This window comes from Cricetulus griseus, chromosome X (assembly GCF_003668045.3).
Source record: "Cricetulus griseus strain 17A/GY chromosome X, alternate assembly CriGri-PICRH-1.0, whole genome shotgun sequence".
In the NCBI taxonomy this organism is placed as follows: Eukaryota; Metazoa; Chordata; class Mammalia; order Rodentia; family Cricetidae; genus Cricetulus; species Cricetulus griseus.
This window is the reverse complement of record NC_048604.1, coordinates 62123041-62147260: the sequence shown is the minus strand read 5'-3', so window position 1 is coordinate 62147260 and position 24220 is coordinate 62123041. Positions and strand designations below refer to the sequence as shown.

The 24220-nt window shown below is 39.6% G+C and overlaps 2 protein-coding genes across 2 annotated transcripts in view; both read left to right on the top strand.

Moving 5' to 3' along the window:
* Nucleotides 1-19170, top strand: part of Sh3bgrl (SH3 domain binding glutamate rich protein like) — a 96738-nt gene extending 77568 nt beyond the window's left edge. Inside the window, exons 3-4 of the mRNA XM_027432832.2 lie at nucleotides 1885-1965; nucleotides 16762-19170. Coding sequence (XP_027288633.1) covers nucleotides 1885-1965; nucleotides 16762-16794 — 114 coding nt within the window. The 3' untranslated portion in view covers nucleotides 16795-19170. The remainder of the gene's footprint in view (nucleotides 1-1884; nucleotides 1966-16761) is intronic.
* Nucleotides 19171-23447: 4277 nt separating this feature from the next.
* On the top strand, nucleotides 23448-23951 carry LOC113837690 (GTPase ERas-like). The gene has a single exon (XM_027432933.1). It carries the CDS (start codon nucleotides 23448-23450, stop codon nucleotides 23949-23951), a length of 504 nt encoding a protein of 167 aa, XP_027288734.1.
* Nucleotides 23952-24220: the final 269 nt, after the last annotated feature.

The following is a 24220-nucleotide window of genomic DNA, read 5'->3' as shown; positions in this document are numbered from 1 at the left end:
ACTCTGTATGTTCTGATATTTCTTGAGGTAATCTCCAAACTGTTCAGGTCATCAGTGCCTTTTCTGTCCACATCCAAGTGTGGAAAAGTAATGTGTTTGAACTCAACCTTGTAAAGACAACCCATTGGGGAGACATTTGTAAGCCCCCTGGAGGCACACATGTGGCCAGGCCCCACACCTGAGGACCTCCAACTGCCAGGTTCCACACACAGTACATTCTGACTGCCCTAACAGCTGGAGCCAGACTCTCCAGATGCAGGCAGCCCAAGCTCAGGAGTTGAAATCCCACCAATTCCCACCCTGGAAATCTCTATCCTGGTATGTTCTGCCCCTCAAAGAAATTCTACTTCAACCGTGCCTTCTGCTCAGTCCTCTGCTGCTTCTCACCTGAGCAGAGGCAGCCATACTTCTGGGTTTTTCCCTCCCAATAAATCTCTTGTGTGAAGTTTGCTGTGCAGTGTTACTTTGTGGTATTCCTTGGCTTCCTACTGCCAGGATACCTTTTCCCTCAGAGCTTTAAAACCTACAACGTTCGCTAGAGATTTCAGCAAGTTCAGCTTTAACAAATCAGCCAAAATGTCAGAATCCCTGTGATGTTTTGAAATCACACTAATCGAGGCAACATATAGAATATAGACATTTAACTATGTTTGCTGTTGATCACAAGTTACAATTGTGGACAAGTCTACTTGCTACTTTTTGTGAAGGCTTAGTGGCTTAGGGGACAGCAACTTAAAGCTGAACCAAATTGAGACAAATGTATCCTCATGGTTGAAGCTTCTTTTGCTCATATTTGAGAACACTTCACTTTCTTTGAAAAGACAATATAGTCTCACTGGTCTTCTGGCCTTCTGCATATGGAGCTAATATTGGTTTTATTTCAGGCTGAGTAAATCACTATTAAAGTCAGTTAAGAGAAGAGAAATATGGTGGATTGGAAGGGGTATCACACCAGAAATAAGCCATCTACCACTGAGAAATGCTTGCTCTGGGTGGAGGAGAAAGGGGCAAGCAGATGTAAATCCTATGTAATGTGAAAAAAACCATTCTGTATCTTCTGCCTAAAAGACCAGTATACCTTCTAGTACACATTAAATGGTATCCAAAATCCCTCTCTTCCTTCCTCCACCCCTCCTCTTTGTGTTTTGTTTGTTGTTGTTTTTAATTGAAAATAGATTTTCCTCAAACAATATGAGTATGATTTCCCTTTTCCAGACTCCTCGCATGTCCTTACCATGTCCCCACTCACCCAAATCCACACTGTTTCTTGTTGTCTATTGTTAGGAAACAAAGTTATCTACAATAATAGCAGAGTAAAATACAACATGATTAAATAAAAAGTAAACAAACGATCCAGAATAGGGTAAAATAAATAAACAAATGGAAAAAAAAGAGTCAAAGAAAAAGCACAAGAAACACATGTAGACGCAGAGACACACACAGAACTCTCATTAAAAAGGCAAAACTGGCATCTATCACAAAATGAACTTATTGGTATTTTTTGGAATTTTTTCTTTTTGTTTCATAATACTTTGTCTGGGCTTTTCTTTTTTCTTTCTTTCTCCCCCTCTCCAGCTTTTCAGGTCTTTTCCTCCTTTTTTTTTTTTTTTTTTTTGAGACAGTGTTTCCCTACTCACCTCAGTCTGCCCTGGAACTGGTGATCCTTCAGTCTCAGCTTCTGAAGTTGATATTACACACACACAGTCTCAGAAGAGACTCAGAAGTCCGCCTGTCTCCTTATTACTCCTTCCAGAGTTTCAGCATTATGGAGCTTAGCCCCCAAGAAGACAGCGGATCCTGTCATGCCATCAAGCCATTGTGAATGAATCTCTTTCCTTTGTTGGGTTGCAGACTGCTAACTCTTCTTGTCTTCTTTTCTGAAAGGACTATGATGCCTTCTTTGAAGCCCGAGAAAACAATGCAGTTTATGCCTTTTTAGGCTTGACAGCACCACCTGGTTCAAAGGTATGGTTCCTCTATTTACTTCATTGTTGATTATCTTGTTGCTGCTGAGTTTTTTAATCAGTAAGAGTTCTCCCTGCTAAATATTCAGATTAAGTATTCATTCTCCATATACTTAATCCCTAATAGGGTAGACAAATGTGCATAGAAAACACAGTGTGTATGCAGCAAGTAGAGTATTAAGTGGGACTTCTCTACCAAGCTGCCTAAGACAGTAGATATATGGTTATTCATTCTGAAATAAGTGATTGTCAGCATTAAAGCTCCAATATTCCAACTCTCATGCACATTACACATGGACATCAAGCATCTTAGTTTATGACCATCTCCTCAGCAGCATTTCCTAGCTGTGTGTGAGAGAATATTCCAGAACTAGCTATTCGAGTGCAATATGAACATTTGGGTTACAAAACTGGTCACTAAATTGCCAGCTAAATTTGGTATTTTGTTCCTTGCCAAGACAAATTAATTTTTCAAGTGACAGTGTTCCCAGGGGAGCCCAAATAAAGAAGGAAAGCAAAAGCGAAATTGCCTGTTGAGTGAAATGCCCCAAAGCTATGGACTTTAAGTAGACCTTTGTCTTTTCCATTCCAGCTCATTTAATCAAAATATGTTACCCCTGTGGCACTAATCTGTGTTCCACTCCCAACAATAGATTTTATGTTCAGCAATTTATTTAAACTCCAGTTCCTTCTTTAATCTTAAGAACCTGTAACACCATCTACGTTTTCACCAGAAAGGCTTCATAAATATGTGTGTCTCACTATGAAGTTCTACTTCCTTGCCAAACATTCTTTTCCCATGGATAAATGTTATATTTTAGGCTTTGTAAAAACTGAGTCAAGTCAGAAGAAAAGTGGTTTTTTTATTTAAGTCTTTAACCAAATAATTTAATTATTTAAACAAATAATTGGTGAGGCCCAAGTTCAGCCACTGAGTTTAATGCAGATCAGAGGGAGTGCAAAAGAAAGGGCAGTCTACTTCCTGTGGCTGATGACTTTCCCCTTTAATTAAAATTAGAATCCATCCATTCACCCAGTATTTATCACTTGTCAAACAATAACGTTAATGGTGGAAAAAAACAAAGGATGATCCTTACATTCTTCTTATAACCTAGTGAGCCTATATGTGCAAAAGATTATATAATAAATGTGTGAATAATTATAATTGAAGGCATACTACGGCAAATTCTGTACTACTTTCCTAAATAAAGTGCTGTAGGAATTCATGAAAATAGTCAAGATTTCTTATTGAGGGGATTGGAGACGTTTTCAGTAGAAAGCTGTTGGAAATTTCACAATACTGAAATGACACTAAGTTATTTTTCATAGGGACAATGATGAAAAGCATGGCATAGGGGCACGTAGCTGCGCACGATGATCTTACATCGTGGGAACAGAGTGTAGTGTAGTGTGGCTGAAGAAGAAGGGATAGTAAACAAAGAGCACTGTGTTAGGAGGTTTAAGATTGGTTAGGTAGGTTGAGACCAGTAATGACTGCTGTATATGGTAGCTTTACCTTTATCTGTTAGGCACCCAAAAGTCACTATGGAAAACCTGGGAAAGTCATGGTGTGACTTTTGTTTTGCTCTTTGTTCGTTTGTCACTGTCACACTTTGTCCCTAGCTGGTCTGGAGCTTGCTATGTAGATCAGGCTGGTCTCAAACTCATATTATCTGCCATCCTCTGTCTCATGAGGGATTAAAGGTATGGCCACCACAACTGGATACTGGTATGATTATTTCAGATTTTTAAGATATGGTTCAATTTAATTTAATCTACATATTTTCCATTCTCACTCGGAGACAGGATCTTATTCCAGTTGCTTTGATCCTAGCACCTGACTTCTGAAGTAATGGGATTACATGTCCACTTTGCTACAAAAAATTTGTCTTAAGAGACTAAGTTTACAGCTGGTTGCGAGCCACCATGTGGTTGCTGGGAATTGACCTCAGGACCTCTGGAAGAGAAGTCAGTGCTCTTAACTTTTGAGCCATCTCTCCAGCACTTAAGATGAACCCCCACTCTAACATCTCTGAAAGCAGCATAAGACAGAATCAGGTTGCCTGAATGTGCGTGTCAGCTGGGAGGCCTGGGCAGTCTATGGGGTATGGGGCCTCTGGTAGTGGAACAGCATTTATCCCTAGTGTACAAATAGACTTTGGGAACCCATTCCCCATGGAGGGATACACTCTAAGCCTAGACACACAGGGGCCCTCCTAGGCCCTGCCCCAAATGATGTGACAGACTTTGATGATCCTCCATGAAGGCCTCGCCCTTTCTACGCAGCAGAAGAGGGGATGGCATAGGAGTCAGCGGGGAGCATGGGAGGAAGGAAGGGAGAGGGAACTAGAATTGATATATAAAATGAGATTGTTTCTAAATTTTTCCTCCATTTTTTATTTAAATTAGAAATAGTATTGTTTTACATGTCAGTCCCAGTTCCCTCTCCCTCCCCTACCCTTGTGCCCCCCCCAACTAACACCCTACCTATCCCATACCCATTCTGCTCCCCAGGGAGGGTGAGGCCTTCCATAGGGGGGTGTCTTCAGAGTCATTAATATCCTTTGAGATAGGGCCTAGGCCCACCCCCTTGTGTCTAGACTCAGGGAGTATCCATGTATGTGGAATGGGCTCCCAAAGTCTATTCCTATGCTGGGAATAAGAACTGATCTACTACAAGATGTCCCATAGATTTCTGAGGACTCCTCAGTGACAACCACGTTCATGGGGTCTGGATCAGTCCCATTCTGGTTTCCCAGCTCTCAGTCTGGGGAGCAAGAGCTACCCCTTGTTCAGGTCAGCTGTTTCTGTGGGTTTCACCAGCCTGGTCTTGACTCCTTTGCTCATCACTCCTCCTCTGCAACTAGATTCCAGTTCAGTTCAGTGTTTAGCTGTGGGTGTCTGCTTCTACTACCACCAGCTGCTGGATGAAGGTTATAGGATGGCATATAAGTTAGTCATCAATCTCATTATCAGGGTAGGGCATTTAAGGTGGCCTCTCCTATACTGCTTAGATTGTTAGTTGGTGTCATCCTTGTAGATCTCCAGACATTTCCCTAGTGCCTGATTTCTATTTAAACCTATAATGGCTCCCTCTATTATGGTGTCTCTTATCTTGCTCTCCTCTATTCTTCCCCCAACTAAACCTTCCTGCTCCCTCATGTCCTCCCCACCCCTCCTCTTCTCCCCTTCTCATTCTCCTAGTTCTCTCTCTCCTTGTGCCATGATCCCAATTTGCTCAGGAGATCTTGTTCCTTTTCCCCTTCTCTGGGGAAGTATGTGTGTCTCTCTTAGTGTCCTCCTTGTTTCCTGGCTTCTCTGTTGGTGTAGGTTGTAGGTTGGCAATCCCCTGCTCCATGTCCAAAATCCATATATGAGTGAGTACATACCATTTTTTCTTTTTGCAACTGGCTTACCTCACTCTGGATGGTTTTTTCTAGTTCCATCCATTTGCCTGCAAATTTCAAGATTCCGTTGTATTTTTTCCACTGGGTAGTACTCCATTGTGTAAATATACCACATTTTCTCCATCCATTCCTCCGTTGAGGGGCATCTAGGTTGCTTCCAGTTTCTGACTATTACAAATAATGCAGATATGAACATAGTTGAATAGAGGTCCTTGTGGTATGAATGTGCTTTTTTGGGGTATATGCCTAAGAGAGGAATTGCTGTATCTTGTGGTAGACTGATTCCCATTTTCCTGAGGAACAGCCATATTGATTTCCAAAGTGACTGTACAAGTTGGCACTCCCACCAGCAGTGGAGGAGTGTTCCTCTTTATATGCATCCTCTCCAGCATAAACTGTCATTGGTATTTTTGATTTTAGCCATTCTGAAAGGAGTAAGATGGTATCTCATAGTTGTTTTGATTTGCATTTCCCTGATGGCTAAGGATGTTGAGCACTTTTTATTTGTCTTTCAGCCATTGTAGATTCCTCTATTGAGAATTCAGTACCCCACTTTTTTGTTGAATTGTTTGGTGTTTAGGAGACTAGCTTCTTAAGTTCTTAGTATATTTTGGAGATCAGCCCTCTGTCAGATATGGGGTTGGTGAATATCTTTTCCCAGTCTGTGAGATTCCATTTGGTCTTGCTGACTGTGTCTTTTGCTTTATAGAAACTTCTGAGTTTCAGGAGGTCTCATTTATTAATTATTTATTAATCTCAGTGTCTGTTCTACTGGTGGAATGTTCAGGAAGTGGTTTCCTGTACCAATTCATTCAAGGGCACCTCCCACTTTTTCTTCTAAGAGGTTCAGTGTGGATGGATTTATGTTTATGTCTTTGATCAATGTGGACTTAAGTTTTGTACATGGCGATAGACGTGGATCTATCTTGAGTCTTCTACATGCCAGAATCCAGTTATGCCAGCACCATTTGTTGAAGATGCTTTCTTTATTCTGTTGTATAACTTTAGCTTCTTTGTCAAAAAATCAGGTGTTAATATCAGGGTTTTAAACTCTATTCCATTGGTCTACTTGTCTATTTTATGACAATACCAAGCTGTTTTCAGGACTGTAGCTCTATAATAGAGCTTGAAGTCAGGGATGGTGATGCCTCCAGAAGTTCCTTTATTGTACAGGGTTGTTTTGGCTATCCTGGGTCTTTTGTTTATCTATATAAAGTTGAGAATTGTTCTTTCAAGGTTTGTGAAGAATTGTGTTGGGATTTTGATGGGGATTGCATTGAATCTGTAGATTGCCTTTGGCAAGATTTCCATTTTTACTATGTTGATCCTACCTATCAAAGAACATGGGAGATCCTTCCATTTTCTGGTATCTTCTTTAATTTCTTTAAAGACTCAAAATTCTTATGATACAGGTCTTTCACTTTTTTAGTTAGCGTTACTCCAAGGTATTTTATGTTGTTTGTGGCAATTGTAAATGGTCATGTTTCTCTGATTACTTTCTCAGAGCATTTATCATCTGTGTATAGTAGAGCTACTGATTTTTTGAGTTAATCTTGTATCCTGCCACTTTGCTGAAGGTGTTTATCAGATGTTGGATTTCAATGGTAGAGTTTTTTGGGTCACTTATGTAGACTATCATGCCATCTGCAAATAGTGAAAATTTGACTTCTTTCTTTACAATTTGTATCCCCTTGATCTCCTTTTGTTGTCTTTTTGCTCTAGTTAGAACTTCAAGGACAATATTGAAGAGGTATGGAGAGAGTGGACAGCCTTGTCTTGTTCCTGATTTTAGGGAAATCATGTTGATTTTCTCTCCATTTAGTTTGATGTTGGCTGTTGGCTTGGTGGCTTGTTGAATATTGCTTTTATTATGTTTAGGTGTGTTTCTGTTATCCCTGATCTCTCCAAGGCCTTTATCATGAAGGGGTGTTGGATGTTGTCAAAAGCTTTTTCAGCATCTAGGGAGATGATCATGTGGTTTTTCTTTTGCAGTTTGTTTATACGGTGGATTACGTTGATGGATTTTTGTATGTTGAACCATCGTTGCATCCCTGAGATGAAGCAAATTTGATCATGGTGGATGATTTCTTGGATGTGTTCTTGGATTCAATTTGCCAGTATTTTATTGAGTAGTTTTGCATCAATGTTCATGAAGGATATTGGTCTGTCATTCTCTTTCTTAATTGTGTCTTTGTGTAACTTGTGTACTAACATTATTGGGGCCTTGTAAAAAGAGTTTTGCAGTGACCCTTCTGCTTCTATTATGTGGAATACTTTGAGGAGAATTGGTATTAGCTGTTCTTTGAATTTCTGGAAGAATTCTTCACTGAAACCATCTGGCCCTGGGCTTTTTTTGGTTGGGAGACTTTTCATGACTCCTTCTATTTCATTAGGGGTTGTAGGCCTATTTAAATTGCTTAACTGTTCTTGATTTAATTTTGGTAAGTGATATCTACCCAGAAAACTATACATTTCCTTTTGATTTTCGAATTTTGTGTAGTATAGGTTTTCAAAGTATGACCTGATGATTCTCTGGATTTCTTCAGTGTCTGTTGTTATGTCCCCCTTTTCATTTCTTATTTTAGTAATTTGCATGTTCACTTTCTGTGGTTTGGTAAGTTTGGATAAAGGTTTGTCTATCTTGTTGATTTTTTTCGAAGAACCAACTCTTCGTTACATTGTTTATTGTATTGTTTTCCTAATTTCTACTTTATTGATTTCAGCCCTCAGTTTGATTATTTCCTGGCATCTACTCCTCCGGGTTGCATTGGCTTCTTTGTGTTCTAGAGCTTTCAGTTGTGTTGTTAATTCTCTAGTGTGACTATTCTCCAGATTCTTCATGTAGGCACTTAGTGCTATTACCTTTCCTCTTAGCATTGCTTTGAAAGTGTGCCATAAGTTTGGGTATGTTGTGTCCTCATTTTCATTGAATTCTAGGAAATCTTGAATTTCTTTTTCATTTCCTTGACACAGGGATGGTACAATTGGACATTTCAGTTTCCATTAGTTTTTTAAGTTTTCTGAAATTTGTGTTGTTGTTGAATTCTAACTTTAAAGCCTGGTGGTCTGTTCAGGAGATTTTGTCCCTTTCTTCTTCTCCAGGGGACCATGTATTCGTTTCTTATGGTTCTCCTTGTTTATTAGCTTCTCTGGCAGTGTGGATTGTAGGCTGCTATTCCTCGCTCAGAATGGTTTCTTCTAGTTCCATCCATTTTCCTGCAAATTTCAAGATTCCATTGTTTTTTTCTGCTGAGTGGTACTCCATTATGTAAATGTACCACATTTTCTCCATCCATTCTTCAGTTGAGGGGCATCTAGGTTTGGTTCCAGGTTCTGGCTATTACAAATAATGCTGGTATGAACATTGTTAGGGAGCTAGGAGAATGAGAAGGGGAGAAGAGGAAGGATGCAGAGGACATGAGGGAGCAGAAAGGTTGAGTCGGGGGAAGATTAGAAGAAAACAAGAAAGGAGATACCATTATAGAGGGAGACATTATAATTTTACAGAGAAATCAGGCACTAGCAAAATGTCTGGAGATCTACAAAGATGACATCAGCTAACAATTTAAGCAACAGAGGAGAGGCTACCTTAAATGCCTTCCCCTGATAACGAGATTGATGACTGACTTATATGCCATCTTATAGCCTTCATCTACCATCTGGTGGAAGTAGAAGCAGACACCCACAACTAATCATTGAACTGAACTGGAATCCAGTTGCAGAGAAGGACAAGTGATGAGCAAAGGTGTCCAGACCAGGCTGGTGAAACCACAGAAACAACTGACCTGAACAGTAGGGAGCTCTTGGTCTCCAGACCGATTGCTGAGATAACAGCATGGGACTGATCCAGACCCCAAGAACATGGATTTCATTGAGGAAACCTCGGAAATCTACAGGACCTCCTGTAGTAGTTCAGTACTTATCCCTAGCATAGATGTGGACTTTGGGATACTCCCTGAGCCAAAACACACTGGGGTGGGCCTAGGTCCTATCCCAAAGGATATGATAGACTCTGATCACACCCTATGGAAATCCTCATCCTCCCTGGGGAGCACAAAGGGTATGGAATAGGTAGGGTGTTAGTTGGGGGGGCACTGTAGGAGGGGAGGGTGAGGTAACTGGGATTGACATGTAAAACAATCTTGTTTCTAATTCAAAAAAAGCTTGGTGGTCTGATAAAATACACGGGTTATTTTAATTTTATGTACCTGTTGAGATTTTCTATGTTGCCAAGTATGTGGTTTATTTTAGAGAAGTTTCCATGTGGGGCTGAGAGGAAGGCATATTCATTTGTGTTTGGATGGAATGTTCTATAGATGTCTGGTAAACCCAAATGGGCAATAACTTCTATTAGTTCCTTTGTTTCTTTGTTAAGTTTCTGGCTTGTGCTCCTGTCTAGTGGTGAGAGAAGGGTGTTGAAGTCTTCCACTATGAGTGTGTGAGATTTTATGTATGATTTGAGTTTTATTAATATTTATTTTACAAACACAGATGCCTTTGTATTGGGGGCATAGATGTTCAGAATTGAGACTTCATCTTGAGGGATGAGTAGGAAGTGACCTCCTTCATCTCTTTTGATTGATTTTAGTTTAAAGTCTAATTTGTTAGATATTAGGATTGCTACCCCTGCTTGTTTCTTGGGTCCATTTGATTGGAAAATCTTTTTCCAATGTCCCGCGCGATAGTCTTGCCGGCAAGAACAACACAGGACATTCGAATCCTTCTGCAGTAAAGCTTTAATGCGTCTTGAGAGGAGAGCATAAGCTTACCAGAGCGGAGACCCCAAGCCAAGAATCCCGTCCCCTAATAAAGGCTCACAGACTCTGAGCGATGCGTGTACAGCTGGGATAGGTGGATAACTTGTCACCCTATATGACGCCATGGAATAGGCGGGGCTAGGCAGTGGAAAAACACTGAGCACATGGATACCAACGTTGTTTACTTGATCCGGCAGCGGATGTCAGCGCCATCTTGTAATGGCGAATGTGAGTGCGGCTCCTCACATTCCAACCCTTTACTCTGAGGTACCGTCTGCCTTTGAAGTTGAGGTGTGTTTCTTGTATGCAGCAGAAGGATTGATTCTGGCTTCTTATCCATTCTGCTAATCTGTGTCTTTTTATAGGGGAGTTAAGACCATTAATGTTGATAGATGTTAATGACCATTGATTGTTCATTCTTGTTTGTTTTGGATTTGGTGATGGTGGTGGAATTGTGTGTGGATTTCCACTCCATTTTTCTTTTAGCTGTTGGTAAAGTGGGATTATTTATTGCCTATGGTTTTCTGGTTGTAGTTAACTTCCTTGGGTTGGAGTTTTCCTTCCAGAACTTTCTGTAGGTCTTGATTGGTAGATATGTATTGTTTAAATCTGGTTTTGTCATAAAATATCTTGTTTTCTCCATTTAAATTGACTGAAAGCTTTGCTGGGTATAGTAGTCTGGGCTGGCATCAGTGGTCTCTTGGTGTAGGTAGAATATCTCTCCAGGACCTTCTGGCTTTCAGAGTTTCCATGGAAAAGTCAGGTGTAATTCTGATAGGTTTGCCTTTATATGTTACTTGACCTTTTTCCTTTGCTGTTCTTAATAGTTTTTCTTTATTCTGTATGTTTGGGGTTCTGATTATTATGTGGTGAGGAGACTTTTTTGTGGTCCACTCTATTTGATGTTCTGGAGTCTTTTACTTTCATTGGCATGTCTTTCTTCTACGATTTTGTTGAATATGTTTTCTGCACCTTTGAGTTAGGTTTCTTCACCTTCTTCTATACCAATTATTCTTAGGTTTGCTCTTTTCATGGTGTCACATATTTCCTGGATATTTTGTGTTAGGGATTTGTTGGACTTCTTTTTTCTTTGGTTGATGAGTCTATTTCTCCTCGTGTATCTTCAACTCACGAGATTCTGTCTTCCATCTCTTGTATTCTGTTGGTTATGCTTGCATCTGTAGTTCCTGATCGTTTACCCAGATTTTCTATTTCCATCATTCCCTCAGATTGTATTTTCTTTATTGTCTCTATTTCAGTTTCCACATCTTGAATTGTTTCCTTCATCTGTCTGATTGTTTTTTCTTGGCTTTCCTTGTTTTCTTTAAGATATTTGTTGATTTCTTGTATTTTTTGTGTTGTTTTTTCTTCCATTTCTTTAAGGGATTTTCTCATATCCTCATTGAGGCCCTCTATTATTTTCATGAAGATGTTTTGAAGGTCATTCTCTTCTGCTTCATCTGCATTGTGATGTTCAGTTCTTGCTGGTGTAGAGTCCCTAGACTCTGGTAGTGTCATATTGGTTTTTCTGTTTTTGGATGTGTTTTTATATTGTCTTCTTTCCATCCCTTCTTCCAGTTGGTGTAGAAGGAATTTTTTCCTTTCCTGGTGGGTATAGTAGGAGATTACCAATACGGAGTCAGGTAGAAATATAAGGGTATTTAATAGGGAAAAGCCTTACTTACAGAGCGAACCAGCCAGCCGGTGGTAGTCTGTACAGCAAGAAGCAAAGAGAAACCGAAACCGAAAACGCAGACCCCCTACTCACTCTGACCACGCCCTCACAAGCCTGCCCAGGTACTCCTGTAGCCAGCCCCTAAGAAGGCGTGGCTACAGCTTCCCCTACAGGTGGGTCCAGGACTAAGTTTCCCTTCCAGTAGGTGCAAACAGGTCCAATACTCTGATGTCTCTCCTCTTCCCATGGATGGAGGCAGGACTGGTACAGGGGCCTTGGCAGTCTCTGAGTGTGTTGGATCCTGCCTGGATGGGATCCACTGTGAGTACTCCCCCCGCCTCAGGTGTCCCCGAGCAGGACAGAGGAAGGTGGGCCGGAAACAGCAAGATGGTTCCTAATTTAAATAAAAAAGACAGTAAATTCAGCAGGAGCATACTATGCACTGTGACCATTAGAGGGATGCTATTTTATAATCAGATTTCTGTTTTAGGATGTTTTAAGAGTCCATGAAAACAATTGATAGGGCATTAAGGTGAAATAGCTTTAACAAAGAGAGTGAGGGGTTTAGAAGGCAGATAAGCAGAATCACATTATAAGCCTTGACAATTAACAAGATGCTTGTGCATCTAAGAACTGGAGTGGGTTAAACTCTTCTTGGGCTTTTGCCTATATTAAAACAAATAGTTGACTTAACAGGGATGGAGTTATGAGAAGGTATATATCTTCTGGTAAGATTGACAGCACAAGGAGAGAATAACAATTAGAAATGTTTATATGAGGGAAGCTGGATATTATTAAGGGTTGGGCAAAGGGAAATTGATATATTAGGTTAACAAAAAGACATCTGGAGTGGACTGATTAAAGAGAGATTTTGAATGTTAGTACACCTACACATAGAATTTAAAAATAAATCTTACCAAAAATAAATTCAGTAGTCAATCCATATATAAAATCCATAAAATGTAATAAAATGAGATGCAGTTTTCACATGTGAAATTAGTAAAAAACAAAGAAAATGATAAGACTATTGCTGGGAAAGTGTCTGGAGAAATGGCTCAGCAGGTAAGAACACATGCTGCTCTTCCAGAGGACCCGAGTTCTTTTTCCAGCACACACTGTTAGGTGGCTCACAAGTGGATGTTACACTTGCTCTGCACCTCTGGCCTCTGAGGGCAACTTCAATCTTGTGCACATACTCACATGCAGACACACACACCTACACATAGAATTTAAAAAATAAATCTTACCAAAAAATCAATTCAGTAGTTAGTCCGTATATAAAATCCATAAAATGTAACAAAGTGAGATGCAGTTTTCATATGTGAAATTAGTAAAAATAAAACAAAATGATAAGACTATTGCTGGCAAAGTATATTGAAACAGATAGTATTTTGGTACATTAAGCTATTATTCTTCTTTGAAAATGAGAAGAGCAAATATTTGCCAAGAAATTCAAGAATGTGACCCTACTCCTTCACCCGGAAATTTCACACTGAGTAATATATAGTCTGAATTAGTAGTAATCCTAGATACAGAAACAACTGTATGTTTAAAGGCATGGATTAAAATATAATCTGTAATCTCAAACGTCTGGAGAAAAGTTCAATGTTTCAAAGCAGTGTCAGTTAAATTAATTCATTAATGAGCTTTATGGATAACAGATGAGAGTCAGATAATTTAAATATAAATTTTGCGTATGTGTCTCTTATCTATAATGTTGGAAACAAATGTCCAGCAATAGAGCCAACAAAAATATTTGTCCATTTATTAAGCTCATGCTGACACTTAAACCATATCATGGCTTCGTCTTCTACAGTCTCACTTTCCATAATTCTATCCACTCTGGTCTGGAAGTATTAATTAAAAATTCCAGAACAAACAACATATGTGTTTTTGTCAGTCTGAATAGTGTGATGAAATCTCTCAGCATGATGTCCACTCCATACAGGATCTGAATTGCCCTTTTGCCAAGCTCATCTGGTTTGTATGCACGACCTACTCAATGGCAGGAGAGAAGGACGGGAGCCACATTCACATAGCTTTTATTAGAGCTTATTGTTTTAATGCACTGTGATTAGTTAGTGTTGACAGTTTCTAACTATGCTTGTTTTATGAGTTAAATTTTTTTATAATAAAAAAATCCAGACTAACTAGAATGCCTGTGGTTTCAGGTGTCCACTGGAAGTTGGGATATCTCCTGTATTGATAAGAGGGAACAATGGTAGCTTGTGCCAAAATATATGCAAATGACTTATAGATTTGTTTTTACTGTATAATTCTCTAATTCTATTCAGAACCTATCCTGGAAGGAATTGTAGCCAATAGAAATGACTTTATCTTATTCTTTATTTTCCATGTAACTAATAGTGCATACCCTTTAAGACTACTGAAAACTAATGCAGTAGAAAGCTTGCTACCTAAAAGAACAGCACTGAAAATAGTTCTATAAAGCATGTTTTTGTGGAAGACAAATAAATACACTTTATTATCCCTTTGTGTACGTGGGGTACTTAAGAGCAAAGGATACTACTAATTTCTTTTTTAAATCAATTCAGAAAGTACTTCTTAGCACTGACAGTAAAGTAGTTAATACTTTGCTGAAAAATAAATCCATTGTTATTTGTCTTTAAGGAGAAAATGATTTGGCTAGAAAAGTCTCTTGTAGTAACCTGTTACCACAGTTGAGAGTTATGGTTAGAGAAATCTTTGCATTAATTTTGTTTGGATCACTTTGTGGTGGAAAGTGGCCATGGAATCTGCCTCAGCTGTGGTATGTGAAACGATCCTGTTTTCTTTGAAAATTATCTATCCAAGAGATTACTAAAGATCAATAACACCTAACTGTGGACTTGGTTCTAGTCAAAAAAGAGGCGAGGAGAAAAGAGAAGAAAGAATTGATGACTGGAATGGGTCATGTACTCAGCCACACACTTTGTATATATCTCTTTTCATTCTTATATTAACTTTATGAACTAAGTGTCTGTAGATAATTGAGTGACACAGCTGGGATTTAAATCCTGAATTACTTAACTCAAAGCCTGTGCATGCACAGGATGAAGTTCTTTTTAAAGTTAATTAAGATTATTATTACTGTTGTTGTTGTTGTTGTTGTTGTTGGTGGTGGTGGTGGTGGTGGTGGTGGTGTGTGTGTGTGTGTGTGTGTGTGTGTGTGTGTGTGTGTGTGTGTGTGTGTGTGTCCATAATGTGTGTGTCCATGGGCACCCAGGTATATAGAGGCCTGAAAACAACAATTGCTACTTAAATGAATATATTTTTATGGATCTTGTTTTCTTTCAGTATTCAATGTATGTGCGAATGTGTTTGCGTGTGTGTGTGTGTGTGTGTGTGTGTGTGTGTGTGTGTGTGTGTGTGTGTTTGTGATGAGAAGGAGCATTAGTGCCACAGTGCACATGTGTAGGTAAGAGGCGTGAGTTCCAGGATTTGAACTCAGATGAACAGGTTTGCATCATGGACAACATGCACCTTTGCCTGCATTAAATACAAACCCACTCTGTATACCAAGCTGGCTTCAAACTCAGGGAGCTCCACCTGCCTCAGCCTCTTGAGTGCTGGGATTGAAGGTGTGTGCTACCATGCCTGGTAATATGATGCATTCTAATGGACAGTTACTTAGATTGTAGAATACTCTTTTGCTTTAGATGCTGTATCAGTAATGCCTTTCATTAGGAAAGACAGAGTGTGACTATCAGAAGCTAGGCTATCTCCTACATACTGTTCACTTGACACGCATATACATGATATAATCTAACTGCTTCCCCAATTGCATATGCTAGTTGCCATTCACAGTTTTGTTTATTTTAAAGTAGTTTGATGATTTCATACACATATATAGTGTATTTTGATCATATTTACCCCATTAACTGTCTCCCTCTCCCCAAACGTCTTCTTTCCATACAATCCCACTTTTAGTTCTATGCCTTTGTATGTGGTCCATTAAATTTAAAAAGGGCTTGCTGACATGAGCATAGTTTGGGAGGCATTTACCAGAGCATATACACCATTTAAGAAAATTTACCTTCCCCTACCATCAGTAGTTGTTAATTGCAACCATTAATGGTTAACTGCCAATATCTTCTCAAGGGTGGGCAGGGCCTCACAAGCCCCTCCCTTAATTCCATGAGGTAATGTTGTCAGAGCCCACCCTTCTATAGGTAACCACCCTGTGAGTTCATGAGATGAGTGCAAAGGTCATGTTGTGCCTAAAAGACATTCTACAACACTCCCATCCTATGGCCCTTTTTGCCCACTGTCTTTTCCAACGTGTTTTTTCAGACTTGGGTGGTGGTGGTGGTGGTGGTGGTGGTGGTGGTGGTGGTGGTGGTGGTCCAGATGTCTCATTGATGACTGAGCATTCAACAGTCACTTTCCACAGTCCTTTACCAGTTACTAATTGCAGCTCACTGCAAAAAGAAGCTTCTCTAACCAAGTTTGTAAGCAATACCAATCACATGCTGATAAACACAGATACTTAGAAGGCAGTTTGATGAACACAACATAAATATTAGACAAAACAATAGTAGGCTCCTTCTAGTACCTGTGACCTCCCTACCCACAGGTTACTTACAGGATCAAACAACCAGATATGAATTCCCTCTTGTGGAGCAGGCTTCAAATCCAATCAGAAAGCTGTTGCTAACCCCCATAAAAGGCATGCCATCATTTTCACAGTGGTCCCATCTTGCCTGGTGAGTTGGTTGTGTGGTGTACAGAGTCCACAGCTGAGTAAGAATTTGATGCCTGTTCTCTCCTAGCAACCTGCATAGCACTTTCTGGCTCGATGAAAGTCTCTGCTAATTATTTTAAAGCCTTTTTTCCTCTGGAAATAATTATTGTGCTTTTGAATAATCTTAGTAATTGCTAATTTGTTTTAGCCAAGATGAATAGGAGTATCTGCCTTGTGATATTTAAACGTATGTTTTGTTTGTTTTGTGTTCCAGGAAGCAGAAGCCCAGGCAAAGCAGCAAGCTTGAGTGTTATGCGTTCTTCCTTCAGCATCTTGAGAAATAATGAATCTCCATTGCTTTTATAAAAACCTTGGCTTCAAAATAAATAGGCTAAGCTGTTGAAATAATAGACTAGTTGATATTCTCGCATGCAAACAAGCATAATTAAAATGTGAACATGGTAGTGAGAAAATGAGAGATGAAGTTAAAACTTTAAGTAGATGTCATAGAATAGTATTGTTATCTGCCAAGATATTTTATGTTCTGTAAGGATTTTACAAAAAAACATATGCTTCTTTTTTGATATTACTGTGTAGCTTAAGGATATCTTCATTTCAACATTGATGAATTACAAGAGCAGAAAGAGAGCGAAGGAAACTCTTATTCCAAAATTGCCTCATTAATATTCATGAATATTGATGTGATGTTGCTAAAATGTATTTGCAGGTTATGTTTACGATGTGTTAGACATCCTAATTGCCTGCGGTGATTGTGACATTCTCATTCTTCCATAGGAGCAATGTGTATGCCCTGAACTACAAGCTTTCCTGGCTTCTAAATGTAACCTTTCATTGCACATTCAGTGATCAAAATAGTTCACTTCCCACAAGAGGAGCACTGAATGCATTCCACCGGCAGACCCCTTGGTTACTTAAACAGTTGTAACATGGTTATGCTTCTAAGTTGCTTACCTCAGTAAAATTATGGGATTTTAAGTCATGGAAAGAAGATTGTAATTCATTTTAAATTCGCCCTTCTTACAAAGAGCTCAGGCTTTTAATTAACCATTATATAATATCTTGATCCTTGTTGCTCACAATTTACTTTTTCCTTTGGTGTTTGCTCAAAGAAGTCTTAGTGGCTGCCTTCTCCTGCTTTAATATAGCTGGTGATCATGAATGCCACTGCCTCTTGATAGCTGAACTTTTTGTTTCAGTTTAGGCAGATTGTGTCAACATATCAGTCCAAGTAGAAAGAATCACTGGCATGCTTTCATTTTGTCAGAAAGAACAAGTATCAAAGGAAAGGAACAACATTTGAAATAGTTTGAAGATAGACATGACCCAAATCACTCAACCAGAAGGTATTGATACGGTACCCTTGTACTGTATTACTTTAGTTTTTGAAAACAATCACCCTTTACTTCAAATTATTATATCATATCTGCTGTTTGCAAAACTGTACTCTGCAAAATTTCATCATATAATGAAGCCATAGCTTTGTTTACTGAAATTCAAACTTGATTTGATGCTTTAAAATAAATGTTTTTAGAAATTATGTGTTCCTGGCCTCTAAATAATGTTCAGTAATTTCGATGAGTTATTGTCTTTTATAGTTGGTTAGAAAGGAGAAAAACAAACAAAAGAAAACAAATAAGCAAAACAATTTGAAGGCAATTTCTCAGTTTTTTAGTGACCTGAATTTTGGTCTATGTATTGGAGTCAAAAGTGTTCCCTTTTTTTGTTTTTTTCCTTTTTATATTTAAATTAGAAGCAAGCTTCATTTACATGTCAATCCAAGTTCCCTCACACTCCCCTCCTCCCCAGCTCCCCCACCAATTTTTACAAAAAATATTTTCCAGTGAACTCTGTGGGAAACGGAGTGCTTTTAATGGATTCTGGAGTGAGCAGAATAATTTTAGCTATTATTTTTCCTTAACATTGCTAAGTGCAGCAGGTGATATTCTATGTGGTCAATTTAACTTTTGTTTTGTATTAAATAATACTGTTTCAGACAGGTGTTATTCAAAAGTAAATGCATTGGGTGATGTTTATACCCATGGGATAATACCCTGAAATCAATTTGAATCTGTAGATTTAAAATAAATTTTGGATGGAGTCTTCTCCAATTGAAGCTTTCTGTTTTGTCAACTGAGAAGCATGCTTGAGAGATGAAAGAAAAGGAAATAAAATTCTGAGGATTCAGATGAGTTTTGAAAGAAACTCCACAGTACGTGCCTGCAGAATGAAATTCTTATGCTTTTCATATTACGTTCAGCATATTTGTGTTTATAAATCCAGACTTGGCAATTTGGTGATTTCATATTGTGGAGCTCATTTGCCTTTTACAAATTTTGTTCTTCAGAAAGTTCCATTTTTACAAAACACTATAAAGTGTTAATTGTATTGATAAATGTAAACACTTCCTTTGGAACCTGAGCATAGGTGAGGAAAGAATTTTGAAACAAAGATTGTTTTGATTGGAAAAGACTAAGTAAATACAGGGAGTTAGGCGAAATCAGATTTCATTCATTATGTAAAAAGGGAAAAATGCAGAATTCACATGGATTTTTGTTAACCACTTGTTGGTGTTTAAAATATACAGAGTTCATCATGAATCCTTGTCTATGTAACACAGATCTTCTTTTCTTCTGATGAATTCCAATAAAAACAATTAAGTGATTCATGTTTGATTCATTTGAATCTTCTGGTCTCTGCCTCCCACCTTCCACAATTCCTGTTTCTGAATATTACTAGTTATCCTGTTGTAACTAGGTTTTGAAATTCTATATAAAGAGTAACCATTCTTGGGGGTGGGAAGGTGACTCAGTGTTTTAAAGCACTTAGGGCTCTTCCAGAGAAACCATGTTCTGTTTCCAACACACACAATTGTCAATAACTCCAGTCCCAGGGTTTCTTCTAGCCTCTGCTGGCACCAGGCATGCACATAGTACAACAACAAACATTCATGCACATAAGATAAGAATATTTTTGAAAGACTAACCATTCTGTTAATGTAATTATTTTGTTATGCTTGTTTTCCAACATATTCTTTTGAGATATTTTATATATAAATCATTTTTATTCATCATTTTTGTATTTATTTTACATACCAACCACAGTTTCCCCTCCGTCCTCTCCTCCTGTTCCTTCCATGCACCTCCCTTCTGCCCTTCACCTCATCCACGCCTCCTCTGTCTCCATTCAGATGGGGTTAGGCCTCCCACAGGAATCAACAAAGCATGGTATATCAAGTTAAGGCAGGAGCACGCTCCTCCCCTCTGCATCAAGGCTGAACAAGGTATCCCACAATAGGGAATAGGTTCCAAAGGGCCAGCTCATGCATCAGGGACAGGCCCTGTTCCCACAGCCGGGGACTCTACAAAAGAAGAAGCTACACAACTGTAAACCAATGCAGAGTCCTAGGTCAGTCCCATGCTGGCTCCCTAGCTGTCCCACAAGCTCAGGTCAGCAGTCTCTGTGGCTTTCCCGTCATGATCTTGCTCCCGCCTTGCTCATGTAATCCCTACTCCATTTTTTTTCAACTGGACTAGGGAGGTCGGTCAAGTGCTTGGATGTGGATCTCTGCATCTACTAGATGAAGGCTCTCTGATGACAATTAGGGTAGTAACCAATATGACTACAGGCGAAGGCTAGTTCAGGCACCTTCATAGCTGGGGTCATCCTTGTGGGCTCCTGGGAGTTTCCCTGGCACCAGGTTTCTCCCTAACGCCATAATGCCCCCCTCTATCATGATACCTCTTTTATTTCTCCCCCCTTCATCCTTTCCCCAACTTGACCATCCTGATTCTTCATGTTCCCATCCCCTTATTGCCTCTCCTCTCTTCTCCCCTGCACCAAGTTTACCCGGGACATCCCATCTGCTTCCTATTCCCAGGGAGATCCTTGGGTCCTCCTTGTTACCTAGCTTCTCTGGGGTTGAGGATTGTAGCTTGGTTATCCTTTGCTTTACACAATGGAGTATTACTAAGCAGAAACAAAAGACCAATGACATCATGAAATTTGCAGGCAAATTGATGCAACTAGAAAAAATCATGCTGAATGGGCTAACCCAGACCCAGAAAGACAAACACAATATGTACTCACTCATATGTGGTCATTGAAATATTTATGTACCTTGAAATCACCCATTTAAAAATAGAAAATTCAAGAGTTTTACACAGCCATCAACATAGTGCGTGAAACATTACAGCATCCAATATCCTTACCTGTTCTTGCTCCCTCAGCTATACACAACGAGTAATTTAATTTGATCTTTATAGAGTTAACAGTTCTGTAATTGTCACATAAATGGAATTATAAAGCATTTGATTTTTGGTTAATGGTTCTTTTGGTTACTATGCTTTTGAATTTCATCTATGCCACATCTTGTAGTAAGTCATTGGTGAATACAGCCTCTAATTTTTTATATTGTCAAATAATATTTCATTGTATAGACAGAATCACATTTTGCCTCATTAATCATTTGGTGTATATTTTACATGTGTCCACCTTTGCTTATCATGCATAATTCTACTAGGAATGCCAATGGACTTTTTTGTTTGAACAACTGTTTTCAATTCTTTTTCATGTATGTGCAGATGGGGTTCATGTGGCAGTTCTGTTTAACAATTCTAGTAACTACCAAATATTTTTAAATTGTCTTCATTATTTTACATTCCACTAGCAGTGTATGAATTTGGTAAATTTTTTAGTGCTGGGAAATGTTTGTTATGTTTCTCTTTCTTTTTAATAATCATGGTAGATGCTATTATATAGCATCTCATTAGAGTTGTGCTTTACATTTCTTTGGTGGCTAAATATGTGGAGCATCTTTTTATGCAGTTATGACTGTGTATCTTTTTTTTGGAAAAAGGACTTTTCCAGTCCTCTGTTTAGTTTTGATATCTTTATTCTTGGATTATAATATTTCCTTCAATAGTAGGATTATTTGTTTATTATTGGAGACATGATCTGAAATGTTATTTTCCATTCCATTGGTTTTTAATTTTTGTTTTCTCTGAGCAACCCTTGCCCCAGCATATCCCATAGGCAGGATAGACTGTAGGTTGAAGGTTATGTGGCTGGCTTGGTGTCCTAATTCCTCTACCAGAAGTCTTGCCTGATTCCAGGTGATGGTCAGGTTAGGTTACATATCCCCTATTGCTAGGAGACTTTGCTGGGGTCATCTTTGTAGGTTCCTGGGAGTTTCCCTTGCACCAGGTTTTTCTTTTTCCAAACCCCTAGCTCTGAAGCAATCAGTAGGTGATGGTTTTAAAACCTGATTCATGGTGTCCCATACAGCAAAGGATTACCAGCCTACAATCCACACTGCCAGAGAAACTAGGAAACAAGGAAGACTCTAAGAGAGACATATATGGTCCCCTGGAGAAGGCAAAATTGACAAGATCTCCTGAGCAAATTGGGAGCATGGGGGGAGGGGAGAGGGAACTAGGAAAATGAGAGGGGGAGAAGAGGAGGGGTGAGGATTTCATGAGGGAGCAGGAAGGTTGAGTTGGGGGAAGAATAGAGGAGAGCAAGATAAGAGATACCATAATAGAGGGAGCCATTATAGGTTTAAAGAGAAATCAGGCACTAGGGAAATGTCTGGACATCTATAAGGATGACACCAACTAACAATCTAAGCAACAGAGGAGAGACTACCTTAATGCCCTCCCTTGATAATGAGATAGATGACTAACTTATATGCCATCCTATAGCCTTCATCAAGCAGCTGATGGAAGTAGAAGCAGACACCCACAGCTAAACACTGAATTGAACTGGAATCCAGTTGCAGAGAAGGAGAAGTGAGGAGCGAAGGAGTCAAGACCAGGCTGGTGAAACCCACAGAAACAGCTGACCTGAAAAGGGGGCAGCTGTTGGTCCCCAGACTGATAGCTGGGAAACCAGCATGGAACTTATCCAGACCCCATGAATGTGGGTGTCAGTGAGGAGGCCTCGGAAATCTATGGGGCCTCTTGTAGTAGATTAGTACTTATCCCCAGCTTAGGAATAGACTTTGGGAGCCTTTCCACAAAGAAGGATACTCCTTGAGCCTAGGCCCTATCCCAAAGGATATAACGGACTCTGAAGATGCCCATATGGAAGGCCTCACCCTCCCTGGGGAACAGAAAGGGTGTGGTATAGTTAGGGTGTTAGTGGAGGGGCAGGGGAGGAAGAAAGGGAGAGAGAACTGGGATTGACATGTTAAACAATTTTGTTTCTAATTTAAATTTAAAAATGGAAAAAATTTAGAAAACACAAAATAAAAGATTTGACAAAAATAAAACCCGATTCATTAAAACTTTTCAAGATTTATAATGGGTAAGGCTAGTGCTAAAGACAAATAGTGGAATTTGTTTTGTTTTGAAACACCATGCAAGCATCTCCTGAGATACTGCATTTGAGTAATAAAGAATTAGTCAAGAAACTGGCAATTTCACATATTAGGTAGTTTTAAAATCAGTTCTTTTTGTTGGGATAATCTTTTTGTACACTGTGGGAAGATGTCTCTGTTTTACCTCACCTGCCTAAGGTGCCTTCTGATTGATTTAATAAAGACACGAACGGCTAATAGCTAGACAAGAAGAGAATATGCAGGACTTTATGGCAGAGATAGGAACACTGGGAAAGAACCTGAGGTGGGGGATTAGCCAGCCAGTTGTGGAGAAAGTAGGGCATGTGATACTGAGATGAGGTAATGAGTCATGTGGCAGAAAGCAGATTAATATAAAGGGGATAATTTAAGTTTTAAGAGCTAGTTGGAGGGTTTCCTGTGTTGTGGTGCAGTTGCTGCTTCAGGGAGCTGAGCTGAGAGCTTCAGTGATCTGGGAAACCACAAAATGATGAGAGCAATAAAGAAACTGGATAGAGAGCCACCTGCAGCCCCCTCAGCAGACCACCTATCCAGGGATACATTGTCTGTTGTTGACATTTCTTCCTTGAACTGACTGTTGGAGAATGGCATTGCCAACAAAGTCTAGCATCTTGAACCTGCTCCTCAACAAACAGTGTGCCAGATCCCCAGAGGAAAGCTATGAGGCTTGGGCACAATGCAAAAATGCTGGCAGGAAGCTTCCTGAATACAAGGTAGTGGTGTTCGGTGCAAGTGGTGTTGGTAAAAGTGCTCTCACTATCCAGATGACCCACCACTGCTTTGTGAAAGAACATGATCCCACTGTCCAGGATTGCTACTGGAAGGAGGTGGCCCTGGACAACAGTGACTACATTCTGAATGTGCTGGACACAGCAGGGCTCTACAGTGACCAGTGCTTGGAAGCTGGTGATGCTGTGCTGGGTGTCTTTGCTCTTGATGACCCCTCATCTCTGGACCAGCTGCAGCAGATATGGTCTACCTGGAGCCTGCAACAGAAGCAGCCCTTGCCCCTGGTACTCTTGGGCAACAAATGTGACCTAGTGACTACTTCTGAAGATGCTCACACTGATGCAGCAATCCTGACTTAGAAGTGGGGAGTCTCCTTCATAAAAACCTCAGCCAAGACATGACAAAGTGTTCAGGAAGCATTTGCTCTGCTTGTCCGTGAGATTCAGAGGGCCAAGGAGGCTGTGGCTGAGTGAAGCATGGAGAAAACCCGACAACACAAAGCCATGTGTAGCTGTGGCTGCTCTGTAGCCTGAAGATCTTAGTCAAGCAAATTGACCCTTCTCTCATGTCATGTCAAGATAATTTCCTTGGCATAGGAATCCCCTCCTCCACCAAATAAGTAACCATG

Coding starts and splice junctions, on each gene's coding strand:
- LOC113837690 (XM_027432933.1), top strand. CDS start 23,448: ATGGCATTGCCAACAAAGTCTAGCATCTTGAACCTGCTCCTCAACAAA.